The 16,460-nt window shown below is 36.6% G+C and overlaps 1 protein-coding gene across 1 annotated transcript in view; it reads left to right on the top strand.

Moving 5' to 3' along the window:
- LOC149578418 (Calcium-binding EF hand family protein) overlaps positions 1-16,460 on the top strand; it is a 120,079-nt gene that overhangs the window by 64,834 nt on the left and 38,785 nt on the right. The window contains exon 11 of the mRNA XM_089829019.1: positions 14,468-14,807. Coding sequence (XP_089685145.1) covers positions 14,468-14,807 — 340 coding nt within the window. The remainder of the gene's footprint in view (positions 1-14,467; positions 14,808-16,460) is intronic.

Here is a 16,460-nt window from a genome sequence, read left to right as displayed (position 1 = left end):
TCCGCAATCCTGTAATGAAGTCCATGGAGATACTCTCCCATTTCTGTGTTGGAATAGGAAGAGGCTGTAATAATCCGGCTGGGAACCTGTGCTCCGACTTGTTTTGTTGACAAGTTTGGCATTCTCTGACATGCTAAAGGATATTGTCCTTGAGGCCCTCCTTTGAAAACCTTTCTCTAACCTGCCTATAGGTTTTGAAGAAACCTAGGTGTCCTGGTAATGGTGCATCATGAAGAGTATCTATAATCTTTACCTTGAGCTCAGACTTTAGCACGAGGTAGATCCTATTCTTATCATCGATTACCTTGTACCTGCTATCCTGGAGCTGCCCATCCATGATCTGACAAGCTTGAGTATCCTTAGAATACTCAACTAGTAATTGGGACTTGCAATTTGCTGATATCTCTGAAATGACACAACACTCTACTATTGAAGGTCTCCTGGAAAGCGCATCAACAACTATATTGTTCTTACCCTTGACATACTTGATGTCAAAATCATAGGCCTGAATCTTACTAACCCACTTTTGCTGTCTTTCATTGAGATCCTTCTGTTCTATGAAGTATCGCAAGTTGTCGTGGTCCGTCTTATCCGTGAATTTGCCATCCACCAAGTACTGTCTAAACTTGGTTAAGGTGTGCATAATGGCTAGCATCTCCTTGTCATAGGTGAAATACAATCTCTCATTGTCCTTGAGCTTCCGGCTCTCATATGCTATCAAGTGCCTGTCTTGTATCAGAACTGCACCAATTCCGTTCCCCAAAGCATCACACTCTAAGATAAAAAGGCGAGAGAAGTCGAGAAATGCTAGAACATGGCATGTGCTCATCACTGTCTTGAGCCTATCAAAGACTACCTTTGCATCATCCATCCATTTGAATGCCCCTTTCTGTATGAGATTGATGAGGGGAGCTACTGTCTGAGAGAATCTCTAGCGACCCTCCTATAATAAGAGCAAAGATCTAGGAAACCTCTCGATTTGATACATTCCTCGGAGGCGGCCAATCTAGGATTGTTTGTATCTTTTCCCAATCACGTGTCCAAGGTAAAGAATCTTAGTCGATTCGAACTCACATTTCGATTCCTTTGCAAACAATGAATGCTCCTCCATAATGCTAAGTACCTCATCTAGGTGCTGCAAATGCTTCTCCTAAGTCCTGCTAAAATCTAGGATATCATCAAAGAACACCAACACGCTCTTGTGCAACTGCTTTTTAAAAATGTGGTTAATACAAGATTGAAACGTGATTGGTGCATTGGTGAGCCCATATGGCCTAACCAAAAGTGTCCGTAGTGGCATCAAAAAGCTGCCTTATGCACGTCCTCCTCAGGGACATGTATTTGATGGTATCCAGATCAAAGATCTATTTTTGAGAAATAGTCTGCCACATGTAATTCATCTAATAGCTCGTCAATGCATGGAATAAGGTACCTATTTTTAATGGTCCTCTTGTTGAGAGCATGGTAATCAATACACGTGCAAAGAGTACCATCCTTCACCAAAACTGCCGAAGAAGGAAAATGACTGGAGCTAGGCATGTCTAAAAGTTCCTTGATCGTCATTTCTATTTCCTATTTATAGTACTTGGGGCGATGATAAGAAGTGGTAATGATGGGTTTGGCGCCCTCCTCTCAATCATATGCTTAAACCCTCTATCTGGGGGAATACCCGAGGGCATGTCTTCAAAAACCCTCTTGTGCGGCTGAATGTCACAGTGAAACTGTTGTTGTGAACGTAATGTATCCTTAAAGGAAATGAAACAAGGTGTTGCCCACTCAATGTAATCATGCCTCATATAGCCTGCATTGTGTGAGCTGAAATCACCCTAGGTTCACCTCTAGCATGGTCTTGAGAATCACCTGTTGGCCATCTTGTAAGAATTCTAGCTGCACCTTACCAGGATCAAACTGTGTACCTATCGACAGTCTGTAACTACTGCCTATCTAACATGGCGTCTAACCCATCCAAGTCAACAACATAAAAATTTGCCTCTAGAAGATAGTCATCAAAGTGAATTGAAAGCCCTAACACTTTTCCTGAGCACCTTAATCTATCACCTCCTACTACCATAACTTCGAACTTAGGTATATCATCAACCTATAACCTTCTCTTTGATACCCAACGCGTGCTTATGAAATTATGTGATGCACCTGTATCTAAAAGGCACACAATATGCTTCCCTCTAACTATGCTCTTCAAATGAAAGGGGTTACCCATGGGATCACTAAAAAGGGAAGCTATGATAGGGGATTGTCCTGGAGTGGATTCCTTCTTCCTCTCGTGAGGAGGTTGCTCCTCACTTTCTTCCTCATTGCTACCATCAACATCGCTACCTCCCTGCTACTCATTCTCCTCTTCCGAAAGAACCTCAACATAATGTATTTTACCCTTGCCAAGGCATTTGTGATCCGATGTCCATGGCTGCCTACAAGTGAAGCATAGCTTCTTCCTCCTTAGTTCATTCTGTATCTCAAAGTCCAATTTGGGGGGGGTGGGGAGTCTTATGCTGATTTCTGTTCTTCTGGATCAAAGTAGACTCCTTATCAAGTTTCTTAAGAGGCTGTAGTATTGAAGGTGAGTCCAAATCATGTGCAATCTTAATAGCATCATCCAAAGTGTCTGGTTTAAGGACTTTGACCAACCCTCTAAATCTGTTCTGTAAGCCCTCTGTGAACAACATTACCTTACGCTGTTCCGTCATATCCAAAACCATAACCGAGATCTGCTGAAACTCATCAATGAAGTCATTTAAAGATCCACCCTGTTGCAACTGAGCCAAATCCCTGTAGTAGACCTCAATGTCCTTCCTGTCAAAACAAGTTTTCAGTTTAAAGCTGAAAGTCTTGTAAGATGTGATGAGACCATGATCTTGGGTGACTAGTCCATGATGCCACCAATCATATGCTGCTCCCTCTAAATGCATCGTGGAAAATCTAATAGCTTCTATTTCTGACATTGGTTTGAGTGTCAGGAATGTGTCTAACTTGTGAATCGAGGCCCTAGCAAACATCTTACTGCTGCCATCAAAATTGGGGAGAGATAACTTGTTCATGGAGTGCTTCAAGTCTCTATTCTGTGCCCTAGGACTCCTATCCTATTGTGTCCTCACCGACTCCCTTTTTTGATTCATGTGTTTGAGTAAAGGTTAGATTTTGCTTAACCAGATCAGGGAATAGATCACATTCATCGTATATAGCCATAACATTATCCGGAAGTAAGCCTGCTGTTGCAGGTTGGGCTACCCCTTCCTCGATATTATTCTCAACAAAAATGGGCATCACTGGTCTGTCATTGTTTCGTACAGGGACCGTAGCAGCCCTGGTTGATCCTTGCACGCTACCACCTCCACTGTGATGACTCAGTGCTCTCCTCTGTGTTGGAGCTAGCTGCTGCAGAGCACCTGTAAGCTACTGAAGTGCAGTGGCGATATTATTCTATCCATCTCTAATAGCGCGCAAAGGTTTCCCTCCCTTCCTGTTTCTGTTCATTCGCATTGTGAACCATTTGAGTGACCTGTACCTTTTTAGCCTGTTCAACCTGTTCAACTTGTATGCTTGTCTCAAAGGTTCTCCTCATCAACTGTGTAACTGTCCTCAATATCAATTTGTTTTGAAGATCCTGCTTGTTCAGGTCAGATGTGACTAAAATTATATGGCTTCCTATTCATGCCTATCTGACATTTTTCCTGTTTTAACCAGCCTAAAACTCCAATAGTTTACCCACAAGCTGGCAAGTCTTGTGGCTTTGATACCACTGTTCTAATCCGACTCCAATAATGCAGCAATATGATTAAGAAAATCCAATATAATGTGAAAGCTTGAAAGAAAACAATTTAGAAATCATATCTTTCTCCAAAATGCATCAGACCTAGTACATCGATTTGTCTACTATTGAATGTGCAGGAATAACTACTGGACGAGATCACACACTCATACTCATGGTCTGAACATTAAAAATATTGATACACAAACACAATACAAAATGAAATAACAATCGAACCTGGCTGTAACTGTGGGTGAACTGGCTGTCTATATGGTTCTCATTGGGTTTGCTCTTCAATGGACATGAGTTTTGAAAATCCTAGCATTGATGCCACTCCTGTACTCATATCTGCTGCTGGAGCCTACCATTTGAGTGGTGATCTGCGTCTGTAGCCTCCTTACTCCTTTACGGCATGCTCAACTTACACCTGATATGTGCAGGTCTTGCGGCCAACAATTATGCCACACAATGCCCTGCTAGCTGTCTATTAGCACAGCTTTCGGACCTTAGCGTTGGTGTTGCAGACGACGAAGTTTGTAATTGCCCCCCAACTGGTATTGAACTCACCCATGCTCCACACATCAGTTACACTCTCCACGAGTATCTGCCGCAACAATACTATTGCCATCCTCCAACAGTGATCCGACCACCTCTATTCTGCAGTATGTATGTGTGTACATGGATTTAAATTGGCCACATCTGCTATCACACACTTCTCCCCTCTGCATATATCGTGGATCTTGCTCTTGTGACATCCACTCTATAAAATAAAGTGACTTAACTATAGAAAAGCTTCTCCTCTTAAATATTTCCCAACGAAACCAAATAAATTCCTGTGACTGGCTGACATCCTCAAGATTAATGCCGTTAGCATATCTGGATGGAAAGATAGACCAACAAGGCGCTAGTAAGGCCTAGCATGGAGAAGAGGACATTACACTAACTTTGATGATGTGTGTGTTCAAGCAACTCATATTGAAGAAGGTGGAGGAAACACAAGTTCCAGATCAGAGAATGAATTGTTCCTCCTGTTGGAGCCCAAGTTTTTGGCAAAAATCAAGGCCTTCATTTATGAAATAATGTTGGAGACTTGATTAAATATTTTCATTGATTTCAATGAGACAACGATATCAATGTGAAGATTAAGATATGATAAATAGGAGCAAGTAATGACAATAACAAACAGCTTTATTTGTTAGTCATGAGGAATATAGAACAAGTATAGTAACATTGCATTTGACAATGTCATGGTGAATATAGAAAAGTTCAGCTTCAGCATATAACAAAGATTATCTGAAGTCCTGTTACTACATTAAGCAAACAGCAACACACAGGCAAATTTTGGGAGTGGCAATTAAAAACAATAACACAATATGTATAACAGAAACACATATTTTGAAAAAATCTCTCAAGTATCTTCAGATACACGAGTATGCATAATGGTGCTGACAGTGATTAGAGGAGTAAACATTTGCAGTCAAAACTGAAACAATTATCTTCAGAAATGTCGTATGCAGTGATACTGCAATGGCCTAAGCAATGTTATTAATTGCATTTGACAATGTCATGGTGAATATAGAAAAGTTCAGCTTCAGCATATAACAAAGATTATCTGAAGTCCTGTTACTACATTAAGCAAACAGCAATACACAGGCAAATTTTGGGAGTGGCAATTAAAAACAGTAACACAATATGTATAACAGAAACACATATTTTGAAAAAATCTCTCAAGTATCTTCAAATACACGAGTATGCATAATGGTGCTGACAGTGATTAGAAGAGTAAACATTTGCAGTCAAAACTGAAACAATTATCTTCAGAAATGTCGTATGCAGTGATACTGCAATGGCCTAAGCAATGTTATTAAAAGCAATACAGGTTATCAGCAGCAGCAAGACAAAGTATTTCATAGATTTTCAATGGAGCAAATCAGATAGATGCAGAAGTTTTCCTTGAGCATCACTAGCAGGTATAAAGATTACACATACAGAAGACTGGAGTCCTCCCTCTTAACTTAAAAATCTATGTTGGCACCTATGAAAAGTTTGTGAAGGTGTCATCTTGAAGAAAATACAGAATTATATGAGAAATAAGTGTTCCAGGAAAATTACGTTCAGATGTATGCATATATATTTCTTTAAAGTATAAAGTTCTCACAAGCAGATTCGAGTGTTGTTCAACACAATTTAAAGCAAAAGGATTTAGATTCAGCATTCAAAATTCATGATGGTACGAATACAGAAATACATATAGCAGTGATATAATTAATATATATGCAGCATCAGCAATTCAAAGCATGGAGTTTGGATAGATTGATTTACAAGCCAGTAATAATATGGGATGCCCGATAAAGTGAAAAGAGGGAATAAATGATATGGCAGAATGATGTGGACGTCTCTGTGCTGGGAAAAGGAGCCATCTGCAAAGCAATTATGTGGAAGTGAACTCTTCTTTGAATGTGACTTCCTCTTTTTAGAAGAAATAGATCACAAGACAATCTGAATAGATTCTTCTTCTTTGAGGGATGTCCCCTGTTAAGTTTACTCATGCAATAGACACCTACAACTGGGTTCTCAACTTTGAACTTGATAGGCTCTACAAATGCAGCACAATACTCTTTATCTGCTTAAGTCAATCTCCCAGAATACTAAGATGCCTCATCAAAGATATGAATCAACCGTTGAAGCTTAATTGTCGCAAAGTGCTATAAGATTATCCTCTGTGCTACCACTGTAGTGTCTTTGCCTGTAAATCTGTTCAGCAAGAGATGTCCTTTATTTTGCAGCTGGGAATAGTGCCTGAGTACCATGTTTCTCTTCGTGAAAAACAACAACTTCAATAGAATTTGTACTACACTTGAAGAGAGCAAATCTATTTTGGAACTCAGAGTTGCAGAAAAAAACCCATTCCTCATATTAGACAATTAAGTCTTGGATATATGTCTATCCCTATCATAGTTTCTAAATTACTAAATGACAACCCAGTAGTGGTTGTAAGATGCTTCCAGCAATAACAATGCAGAGAGCAATGTATTTCACACAAGAGATATGGCCTGATTAATAAGAAAAGAAGCTGTTCGAAGTCATTATTTTCCTATCTCAGTTTTCTGTTTGCAATTACATTTTCATAGCAGTACAAAGTTCAAACTACATGAAATGATGATCAAAAGAGACTTCAGCCAGCCCGAACTGAAAATATATGATAAAACAAAACACCAATGTCATTTACAAAATAATATAAATACAACAACTTTAATGTCTGTAACAAAATAATAGGAGGAGGACTACATTAAACATTTGTAGAATACTGAATATATCATAAACTGATGGTAATCTTTAATTATTCAGTATTAAAGAGTAAATCTTTTATAAAATGCAATAGCTTGAATATCATGCTTGTAAAATACTTATCTCAATGATTGTTTAATCGTAAGACCTTACAATCCAGCAATTGTTCTTTCGTGATGTGTGTACCTAAAACAAAAATCCTCTGAATCGTCACAAGATTCTTTACAAGGTAAAGCACCATCAACATTTAACAGCTTGATGATTTGATCTTGTTAGACAATCTCTCGCAAAGCTCCATACTTGTCGCATCTGAAATATTGAATTCTAGAGAGATCTTCTGTTCAGGAGTTGAATCTGAATTTCTATCTCTACTCTTGAAATTTTCTTCTCTCTTCTCTTCCTTCACATTTAGATGTATGAGCAGCATGAACATGGTTTTCTTCATGATGAGATTTCTGTCCATTTCCTGTTGCTTCTAATCTGAATTCTGTTTGAATACAATCAGCTCTTAGAGGACCAAACTTGGGCGATTCATCTCTTCCACCATTGCCTTTAATAAAATATTCCCAAGAATGAGGAATACTATTCATGACCATAATATGGACTAAGCAGATTCCAATGGCACTAAGCAGATCTATCAACTTTGTAATCTTAATGAAGAAGGAGATAACTGATTCTTCTTTAGCCATTTTTATATGGTGGAGCTAGCATATCAAAGCCAGAGCTCTGCTAGTATTATTGAATTCAGACAAGCTTTGAAGTCTCCCAAACATTTCTTTAGCTGAATTCATTTTGGATATAATAGGCAGAAGATAATACTTTACAGAATCAATCAATATCTCCCTTGCCATAATGTTATTCTTCTTCCATTGAGTTTTCTGAACATTATTGATAGGCTCAGGCACATTCTCAACATAGTTTAAAAGATCTTTCTCTTCTAGTGCAATAAGGACTCTGAATTTCTATGATGTGAAATTTGCTGTACCATCCAACATATCTTAAAACTTGAGCCGTTCTCCATTTTGAAACTTGAAAGGCTCAAACTAAAAGAGAAGAAAAGAACACTTCGATGCTAGAATAATTCTGGTTATGGATCTTTCCTTAATCTTGGATTTGATACCAAGTTAAGTTTTGTGAACCATAATTGCATGTAAATAAATAGTAGATAAATCAAAGCACAATAACACCTGAGATAGCCTGGGAAAAGCCTCCTCAATGAAAAACCCAGCCACACCAACAATTATTCTTAATAAAGGAGGGAATACAAATTGCACAAGATGCAACAGTTGTAAATCCTTCTCTTAGATTGTTAACACTTAACAATCCATTCACATAATGTCTTTTTTTTACAATCATCTATAAACAACAAGACATATGATAGTACTGAATACTTTGTGCATCAATCATTGATGTTATACACATCAAAATGGGTACATACAATAATCACACATAAAACATCGACCATTGATGTTTATCAAAATCTTGGACAATCTTTGCAAATCTGTGAACAAGAATAATAATAAATGGTGATCCACTTAGTACAAAATCTCCCCCAACCATTGTATCGTCCAAGACATTGGAAAACACCAAGAAAACAAGAAGTTCAAAGTTTTCTCTTCGACCAATGTATGTCATGGATGGATGAGAGTGACGTTACATATTCCAAAGTTTATTATGCTCATAATAACACTTTGACGAAGATTAACATTAGCTTATACACTTCACAGGTATACACCAAAACGATGTTACGGGATGTCAAAATCATACCTAGAGGCGACGATTCACACCCTTATACTACTCAATAGACACAAACACCATGCTCTGACAAAAAAGAATAACCATGTCATCAATTGTTGTCCCGATAACTTCATCCTAAGCAATGAACGATACATGTTCACATTGATGTAGCAAATGAATTGACAACAATTACTAGTGAAGTGTCGTCTCAATTTCGTCATGTCTTCAATGCATAATACAAAGGGTTGAGAGCCACAAATTTATATTGATGCAAATTGGTGATACTGTATATTAAAAATTGACTTAACAATCACGACATCTGTGACCCGTCAAATGCTAACAGTCAGACGTGCAAGTGGTAAATACTAACAATTACACACACAAGAGGTCTAGGGACTCCCGTGACTCTTCATGTGGAATGATGTCGAATATTGAAGACTCTTCACTGCCTCAGAATGCCTGATCATGAGAATGAAATAGGCATTGCTAAGTATACGTATCAGAAGCATACAACCTGTTAATCTGTTGAACTGATCATCGTAGGTAAGAAAAATGTCTCCTGCAGCTACAAACTCTAACAAGAACGAGTGATGATTTTGAGGAGAAATTGGCAAACCCTCTAAACTATTGCGGATCAGCAAGATTTCCCAAACCAAATTGCAAGATACTATGATTTGAAGTGAACGAAAAAGGTAAAAACCCAAAAACTGCAACACCTGACATAGAATCTCATGTGGACGTCATGAATTGAGAAAACAAATGATTTTTGAGGAGATAAATCAACCAAAACCAACTTGATTTTCGAGGTGAAAACTCAATCAAAACCAAACAGAATTTTTGTAGTGAGAAATTGATCTGAAGCAAAAATATAATCAGTGAAACAGATTAGAGAATATGAAACAAATAATTTTTTAGGAATTTTTTGTTTTAAAGCCAATAATTTTTTTTTCAAGGAAAAATCATTAAAACCCTTTCATAAAATGATCTGATCAGAATGCATAGGAGGTATACTCTTCATCTAAATGCGGAGCAGCTGGGACATTTTGTTGAGATCCTTCCTGAAAAGATTTTTCAACAGCCAACGGTTTCTTGCTATCTTTTTCATGTTACAGAACTTGTGACAATAATTGCATTTAACACTACACGTCTTTGAAGATGTCAGAGGGTCACCTGAGCCTTTTTATTGGAAGAATGGAGGTGTGCATGTGTTCTTGTCTGAGGCTTGCACAAAATATTTTGTATCACATCCAAGAGCATACAATATGGGCACCAATCTGCGGCCAAGTTGAAAGATATTGTGTGCCTATGAGAAATGTTCATGTCAAGGGGGAGGTCTCCATCAGCAACGTTAGTATTATGACCTGCTATATTCAGAATTCCAGACCAAATATATCTCCCACAACAACCATCACTTGCCAATAGAATGCCTATCTAATAAGAATAAGATCATGACAAGGACATATGAAATCACATTGTTCACATGTCATATTGAATCTAGGCATACAGTGGTCAAAGCTTACAATACACCACACCCCAGTATAATATTTTCTTGCACAAAGACCATATAGAACCTTGTACTAGGAAGTTATAAAGTTCTGCTCAAGGAAGAATGATTTATTTAATATCAATTTCACTCATATAAAGGCCCACACTTGAATCTTGTGCAAAACCATAGAAAATACACCTTCTAAAGGGAACTTGAGCAAGAATAGGGGAAGCCATATCAACTTTGTATTTTATTAACATGAAACGAAGTGATCATCTGTCGTCTAGGAAATGAGAGTATTGGAAATATGCATGAAAATGCTAACCACAAAGCTATAAAATCGTGAAAACATATTCCTAATCAAACCAATAAAGCTATCAAAATAAAGGATAAAAGAAACTAAACCAAATGCTCCGTTGATGAAGCTTCATTGCTTTTCCTCTCTTCTCTAATGTTGCAATGTCACTCTTATATGACCAATTCAACAAAATATTGAAAGCAAATGGATGGAGTGATGGCAAGAGTATGAGAAACGTGGTTCCAAGAATGAGAATTTTGAGTCCAATATATAGATTTTTTGGGCTTGAATTGATGTTCATGATCAAGGACAAATCAGTGATCATGATTGCATTTGAAGACTCAAAATTGGAAAGTCACACATTGAATGGCAAATTTGAGTTGCATTAAGGAAAATGACAACTTATGACATTTTTATGATAAATTGCATTAAGAAATGGAAGGAAAAATCAAATGCATTAATTGAGGGGAATGTGTAAGGCTGAATTATGGGAAAATGGAAAAAGACGAGGTGTAACAAGTGAAAGAAGGAATGGAGGATAAATTAGTGATGAAAGCCAAAATCAAGGGATCATAGCCCAATTAATGGAAATGAGAAAATGAGGGAATTTCAATAGTCCAATATTACTAATTCCCACATTTATGGCAAATTAGCCAATTAATTAATTAAAAAATTAATTAATTATGGGATAATGGAAAAAGGTGGATAAATAAATGTTATCATCCGATAAAACGTAGGTAAAAGGGACAAATTATTGGCTATCTGCCCTTAAATAATGATAATTAATCAATCAACAAGATTAAATGATCAAGGATGAAATTGACAAAATCATAATTGGACATTATCAAAAGGTCTAATCGATAAGACATGATGGGAATTAGGGGATGGATGTTAATAATTAATTAAATAGTTTTTGTTATTTAATTAACGAAGAACAGGACAATGTTGAAAGATAATCAAATTCAAATGTGTGACATAAAAGAGCAGTTAGGACAGTGGTACAATACTTTTTTCAAAGTAGCACCGAGATGTTCAAAAGTGGCAACACACGTGTTGGCCATTTATTACTGTCTACATTTTACCCCTCTTTGAGACAATGTGATTATGGGCTTTGTCTGAAAGAAAAATACAAATTTCATGCCAAGAGTTTAGTTTAATCAATTCGAATTTGACCAACATAATCTGCAATATAACTTGACAGACAATCTTGTCTTTGAAAAGACTTCACAAAATTGATTATTGTAACTATAGAACATTGTGAGTTATTGGAGTGATATCTGTAATAAGCTGGCTAGTGCAGATAGTTGCACTGCTGAAACCAGCCAATCCTTAGAATTTACATCCTAGATCTCAACCTCCAAGAAGATTTCAAATTAAAATGAGAAATAGACCATGTATCAGATGAAGCCCAAGCTGCTCTTTTATAAGGCTTGAAAACATCTTTTGGTTTTTCCTATCTTTCTAATATAAATTTGAACTTGAAGGAAATAATAATAAAGTGACATTCTCACTATCTTAAGAGATAAAGTCACTCTATTAAATCATGGTTTACTTTCAAGGGATAATATTGAATAATTAAATTAATAAATTTCCTTAATCCCAACTAGAGCTTATGGAAATTAAATAGGCTACCGAGTCCTCTAGGAGCAAGTATGTGGAAGGAGCCACTGTCATTTTTTAATTAAATATATTTTTGCTCATTGATGTGGTCACTGATTTCCAAGTATTGCACGTGTGGATGGATTTATTGCCTATCCTCTTCTTAGCAGTGAAGTGTTTACATTCACCCACCGGATCTTGGTTCATTCATGTAACTTTTGAAGCCAAAAGTAACTTTATTATTCATTTGTTCACAACCAGGAACATGCTAGATGTTAATATTTGGTCATGGTGGATTCATACTATACCTTCTATATTCTGATGGCCTGTACTTGTGCATTCTTTACTGCAATCAGTCTTAGCCTATCTGTCCTGAGTCCATGACTTGATGCAGGGTCACATCTTTCATGACATTTACTTTGATTGTTCCACATACATCATCAGTCTAAATGGGCAACAACTTCTAAGTGCTCTATTTTGTATTTGCAATTATTTGTTTCTATGATACAATAGATTAGACTTCTTTTCTGGTCAGCTTTAATCTGCCAAGTGTAGCTTGCATACTGCATATTGCACACTTACCCAAACCTTGCCAATAATGTACTATGCTTAATCTTCATCATCATTTCCTGATCTCTCCATTAAGGTCCTGCAATTTAAGTGCTGGCTGCTGAATGTCACCTGATACATGGCCAACAATTATGGTGTTTTCCAACAAAACAAAAATGTATTTTACAAACAGCTACTAGATTCTTTGTTCTTTAGACAAGCACAGATTGCAAATTTTTTTTTTAATTCTCAGAGGGTGTCCCCATGATCCAAGCCCAGCAGGTTCCCTTTACAGTGCGAGCTTGGAGTGAGACTAATCCCTTCGGCCACGGGATAACCAGCACCTCCCCCAAATGTCTGTGGCAGGGTAATGATGGGCAGGGGAGTTGAACCCAAGACCATGGGGATCGCCCACATGCTCAGACCAACTCATCTAACCATATTTATAATGAATATCTTACTTAATTTCCCTCAATGAGTAGTTATTCCAGTTTCCATTTCATCTTCACTTTGGTTGTACGTTGTTTAAAAAAAATTCTGTTCATCATTGCCAACTTCTTGTTAATTTGAGTGTGCATTCTTTTGTTATTCATTATGAACAGTACTAGTAAAATGAGCTATTCCTTAAGCATTGATTAAAATAAGATCAAATGCAATATGAACTTTGAGAAATTATATCATGTGTATTCATCCTTTGGGTTTCTGAGTTTAGAAAGCTAGCATCAATGCAAGAATACTTTGGCTATCCAGAGCCCTTATAAAAATGCGGAGGTATAAACAAAACAACTTTGTCACCCCATCAACTCTCTCAAATTGGTTCTTAATTGCTTTCTTGAATTCAAAGCCTTTTTTCTATGATTTTTCTGTTACTTCTAGATAGTATTCAACTATGGATAGACTCATTAATGTCTGACACCTTGCTTCTTTAATCCTTTTGGACACAAGTCAATCTGTTGAGATCATATGTCAACCACAATTTCCTAATGTTGATAGAATTGCTTGCTTGCTCAGCATTCAATACAAATAGTGCTTATGATGTTTTTGCAGGACAAATCCAAGAGGTTCCGTAGTTTATGCATACATTCTTGAATATGCTAGAATATTGTTTTTGAATACAATCTTAGATTTGTGCAGCCACTTCTTGAAAACAAAAATTGGAAGTCGTTGTCTATAGAGGTGGCTTTCCTTCAGTTGGCTGTCTTCTTCAAGACTGGTTTTGCTAGATTTTTGTTCTTGCTCAATGCCCAGCTTCCTTCTTGTGTTAGTCATGTGGCTTTCCTCTACTTGTTACAAAGACAAATAATTGGATATAAATCTTACATTTTACACATCATTGAGACCTCCTCTATATCTCTAACTGGAACATTTTGATGTTTTCTGTATAAATCTTCTATATTTAATCAGATTAACGCTTGCAATGTGTAACTTTATCATCTAAGAGTCCTGAAGGCACTAGTTAAATCATGACAGCCAATAATTTTTGTGACTAAAAGTAGAGCATATCACTAATGTACGAGCAAATGAAATAATTGGTTATCATCTTGCATTTCACATGTCGTTGAGGAACCCTTTATATCTGTAATTTGGAGTTTTTGACGCCTTATAACACAAACTTCTGCCTTAGTCTTGCATACTAAATCAGATCTATGCTTCATTATGTGAATTTTCCATCTAAGAGTCCTCGCCTTTACTCTTTCTTTTATAGAGCACTAGTTTTCAATAATATTATGGATTTTGTTTATTTCAGGTTTCAGTGCAGTTCAAGATCTACTGCATGAAGGAGCCGCACCCAATTTCTCTGCAAAGACTAGCTCAGCCTTGGCATGGGATGATAGCAAGCCTTTTGATAATGGATTTGATTATTCGTCATCTGCAAACTTAGATGTGAAAGCAGAGAATCTCTATTCTACTCGGCATCGAGTTACTAGAAGCGAATCTTCTTATGCACATAGCGAGGATGGCTCTGTTAAAAGTGGGAATGGAAGTCCTCGAAGCAGAAATGGAGCTGAAAGTCCACTCCGAGAAGTTTCAGCTGTTGGCAAGAATAATCATGGTGATGGTTCTTCTGGTGCAAAAGACAGTCAAAGGTGTGTAATGTTTATATAAATATTATGTTTGTTTCTGCGTTAAATTTACAAAATGATATTAATAGGTTTTCATGTGTAAATTTTTTAATCATTGATGACAGAGCAAAATAAACAAAGGGGGACTGACAATAATAGTTTGCTAGGAAACTATTTCAATGATATCTTTTATTGCCCTTTTGTAAAAATTGTACATTAATTCATTATATTTGGATTATTGTAATGTTATCTGTGCTAACATCCCTCCTATTGTTAGTTTTGAAATAGAATCTGGTTTAAAAGAATCGATACCATTCATAATATTGAATACAAGTTTGTAAAATATTCTGACAAGAAGCAAAAAATAATAAAATTCATAGATCAAAATTTCCTATTGAACACATTATATATGTGCACAGGCTAGATCAATAAGCCTTGAAATAGAACATAGTTGATCTGTCCATCCTCTTGGTACATGGGCATGATTTTTGAAACCTTTGCTATCTTGTGTCTTTGTTTATATCAAACTTACGAAACTTGGATTCACTGTGGACTTGGCAAGGTTGACTTGATGGGGGTGACTAAACCTGTTACTTGGCAAAAAACTTGTTTTGCCTAGACTCGACAAAGTGGAAAACCCAAGGATAATCTAGAGATATTTAAGGACGTAAAGCGTGTTTCATGCACCCCTTATTAAATAAATCTTAAAGACATGGTGGCATTGTCAAACAGAAGTTACTGTGATTTCATACACAAGTATGCATTGATCACATAAGTACAAATACAAATTGTAACTGAAGGAAACAGCACACATATATATTAAATAAACCTTAAAGATACAATAGCATCATCAAGCATAAACTACTGTGATTTCATGCATAAGTATGCATTGATCACATAAGTATAGACACAATTTTTAACTAAAGGAAATAGTGTGCACACACACACACACACACGCATATATATTTTGTCAAATGCATACAAGTCTCATGGAATATGAAATCAATGACATCAAATGTTCCAACAATTATTATATCAACAATTTCAAGTTTATGGCTCTAAGTAACCCACAATCCTGCTACAAAGGCATCTAAGATATGTCATAGATGATGCAACAAGCATAATCTTTGCTTGCAAATCCAAGGGACTGTTACCAACATTAGCTATGCTTGTGTTTGCTAATGCTATATCCTCCTCTGCCTTGGCTACAACCTAATCGTCTATGTCTTTCTTCTCAACTTAACCAAGATCCATGTCAGTAAAGTCAAATTTGTAGCCTTAGTGACCCCCTCAATTTCTAGATCAAACTCCTCTAGTGTGATTGGGCACAATCATGGTAAAAAATCTGTCCGTGTTTAAGATGAAGGTTGCAATGAACATATCTTAATAATGAATCTCTCTATGGACATTATATTGGTCATCTTGCAGTGTATGTGCTCAACCATGCACTAATTTCGCTCACAATCTTAAGCATTGCATGGTTGGCTCAATATGTGAATGATAATCCTTTGAAGGTTTGGAGCATTCCATCTCTCTTAGATGAAAAAGGAAAAAAGTTAATCTCGTTTTCAATTTTAAGCTCCAGGTGTTAACATTCAATAATAATATGCTAGATGAAAATTTAATTACATTATCAAACTTAAATTTTGCACTTAAATATAATTTTGCTTGGCTGTG

Source organism: Cupressus sempervirens, chromosome 1, assembly GCF_028749045.1.
Source record: "Cupressus sempervirens isolate cs-2001-9-10 chromosome 1, ASM2874904v1, whole genome shotgun sequence".
Taxonomy (NCBI): Eukaryota; Viridiplantae; Streptophyta; class Pinopsida; order Cupressales; family Cupressaceae; genus Cupressus; species Cupressus sempervirens.
Note: the sequence above shows the minus strand (reverse complement) of the source record. Positions and strands in the feature narration are given on the sequence as shown.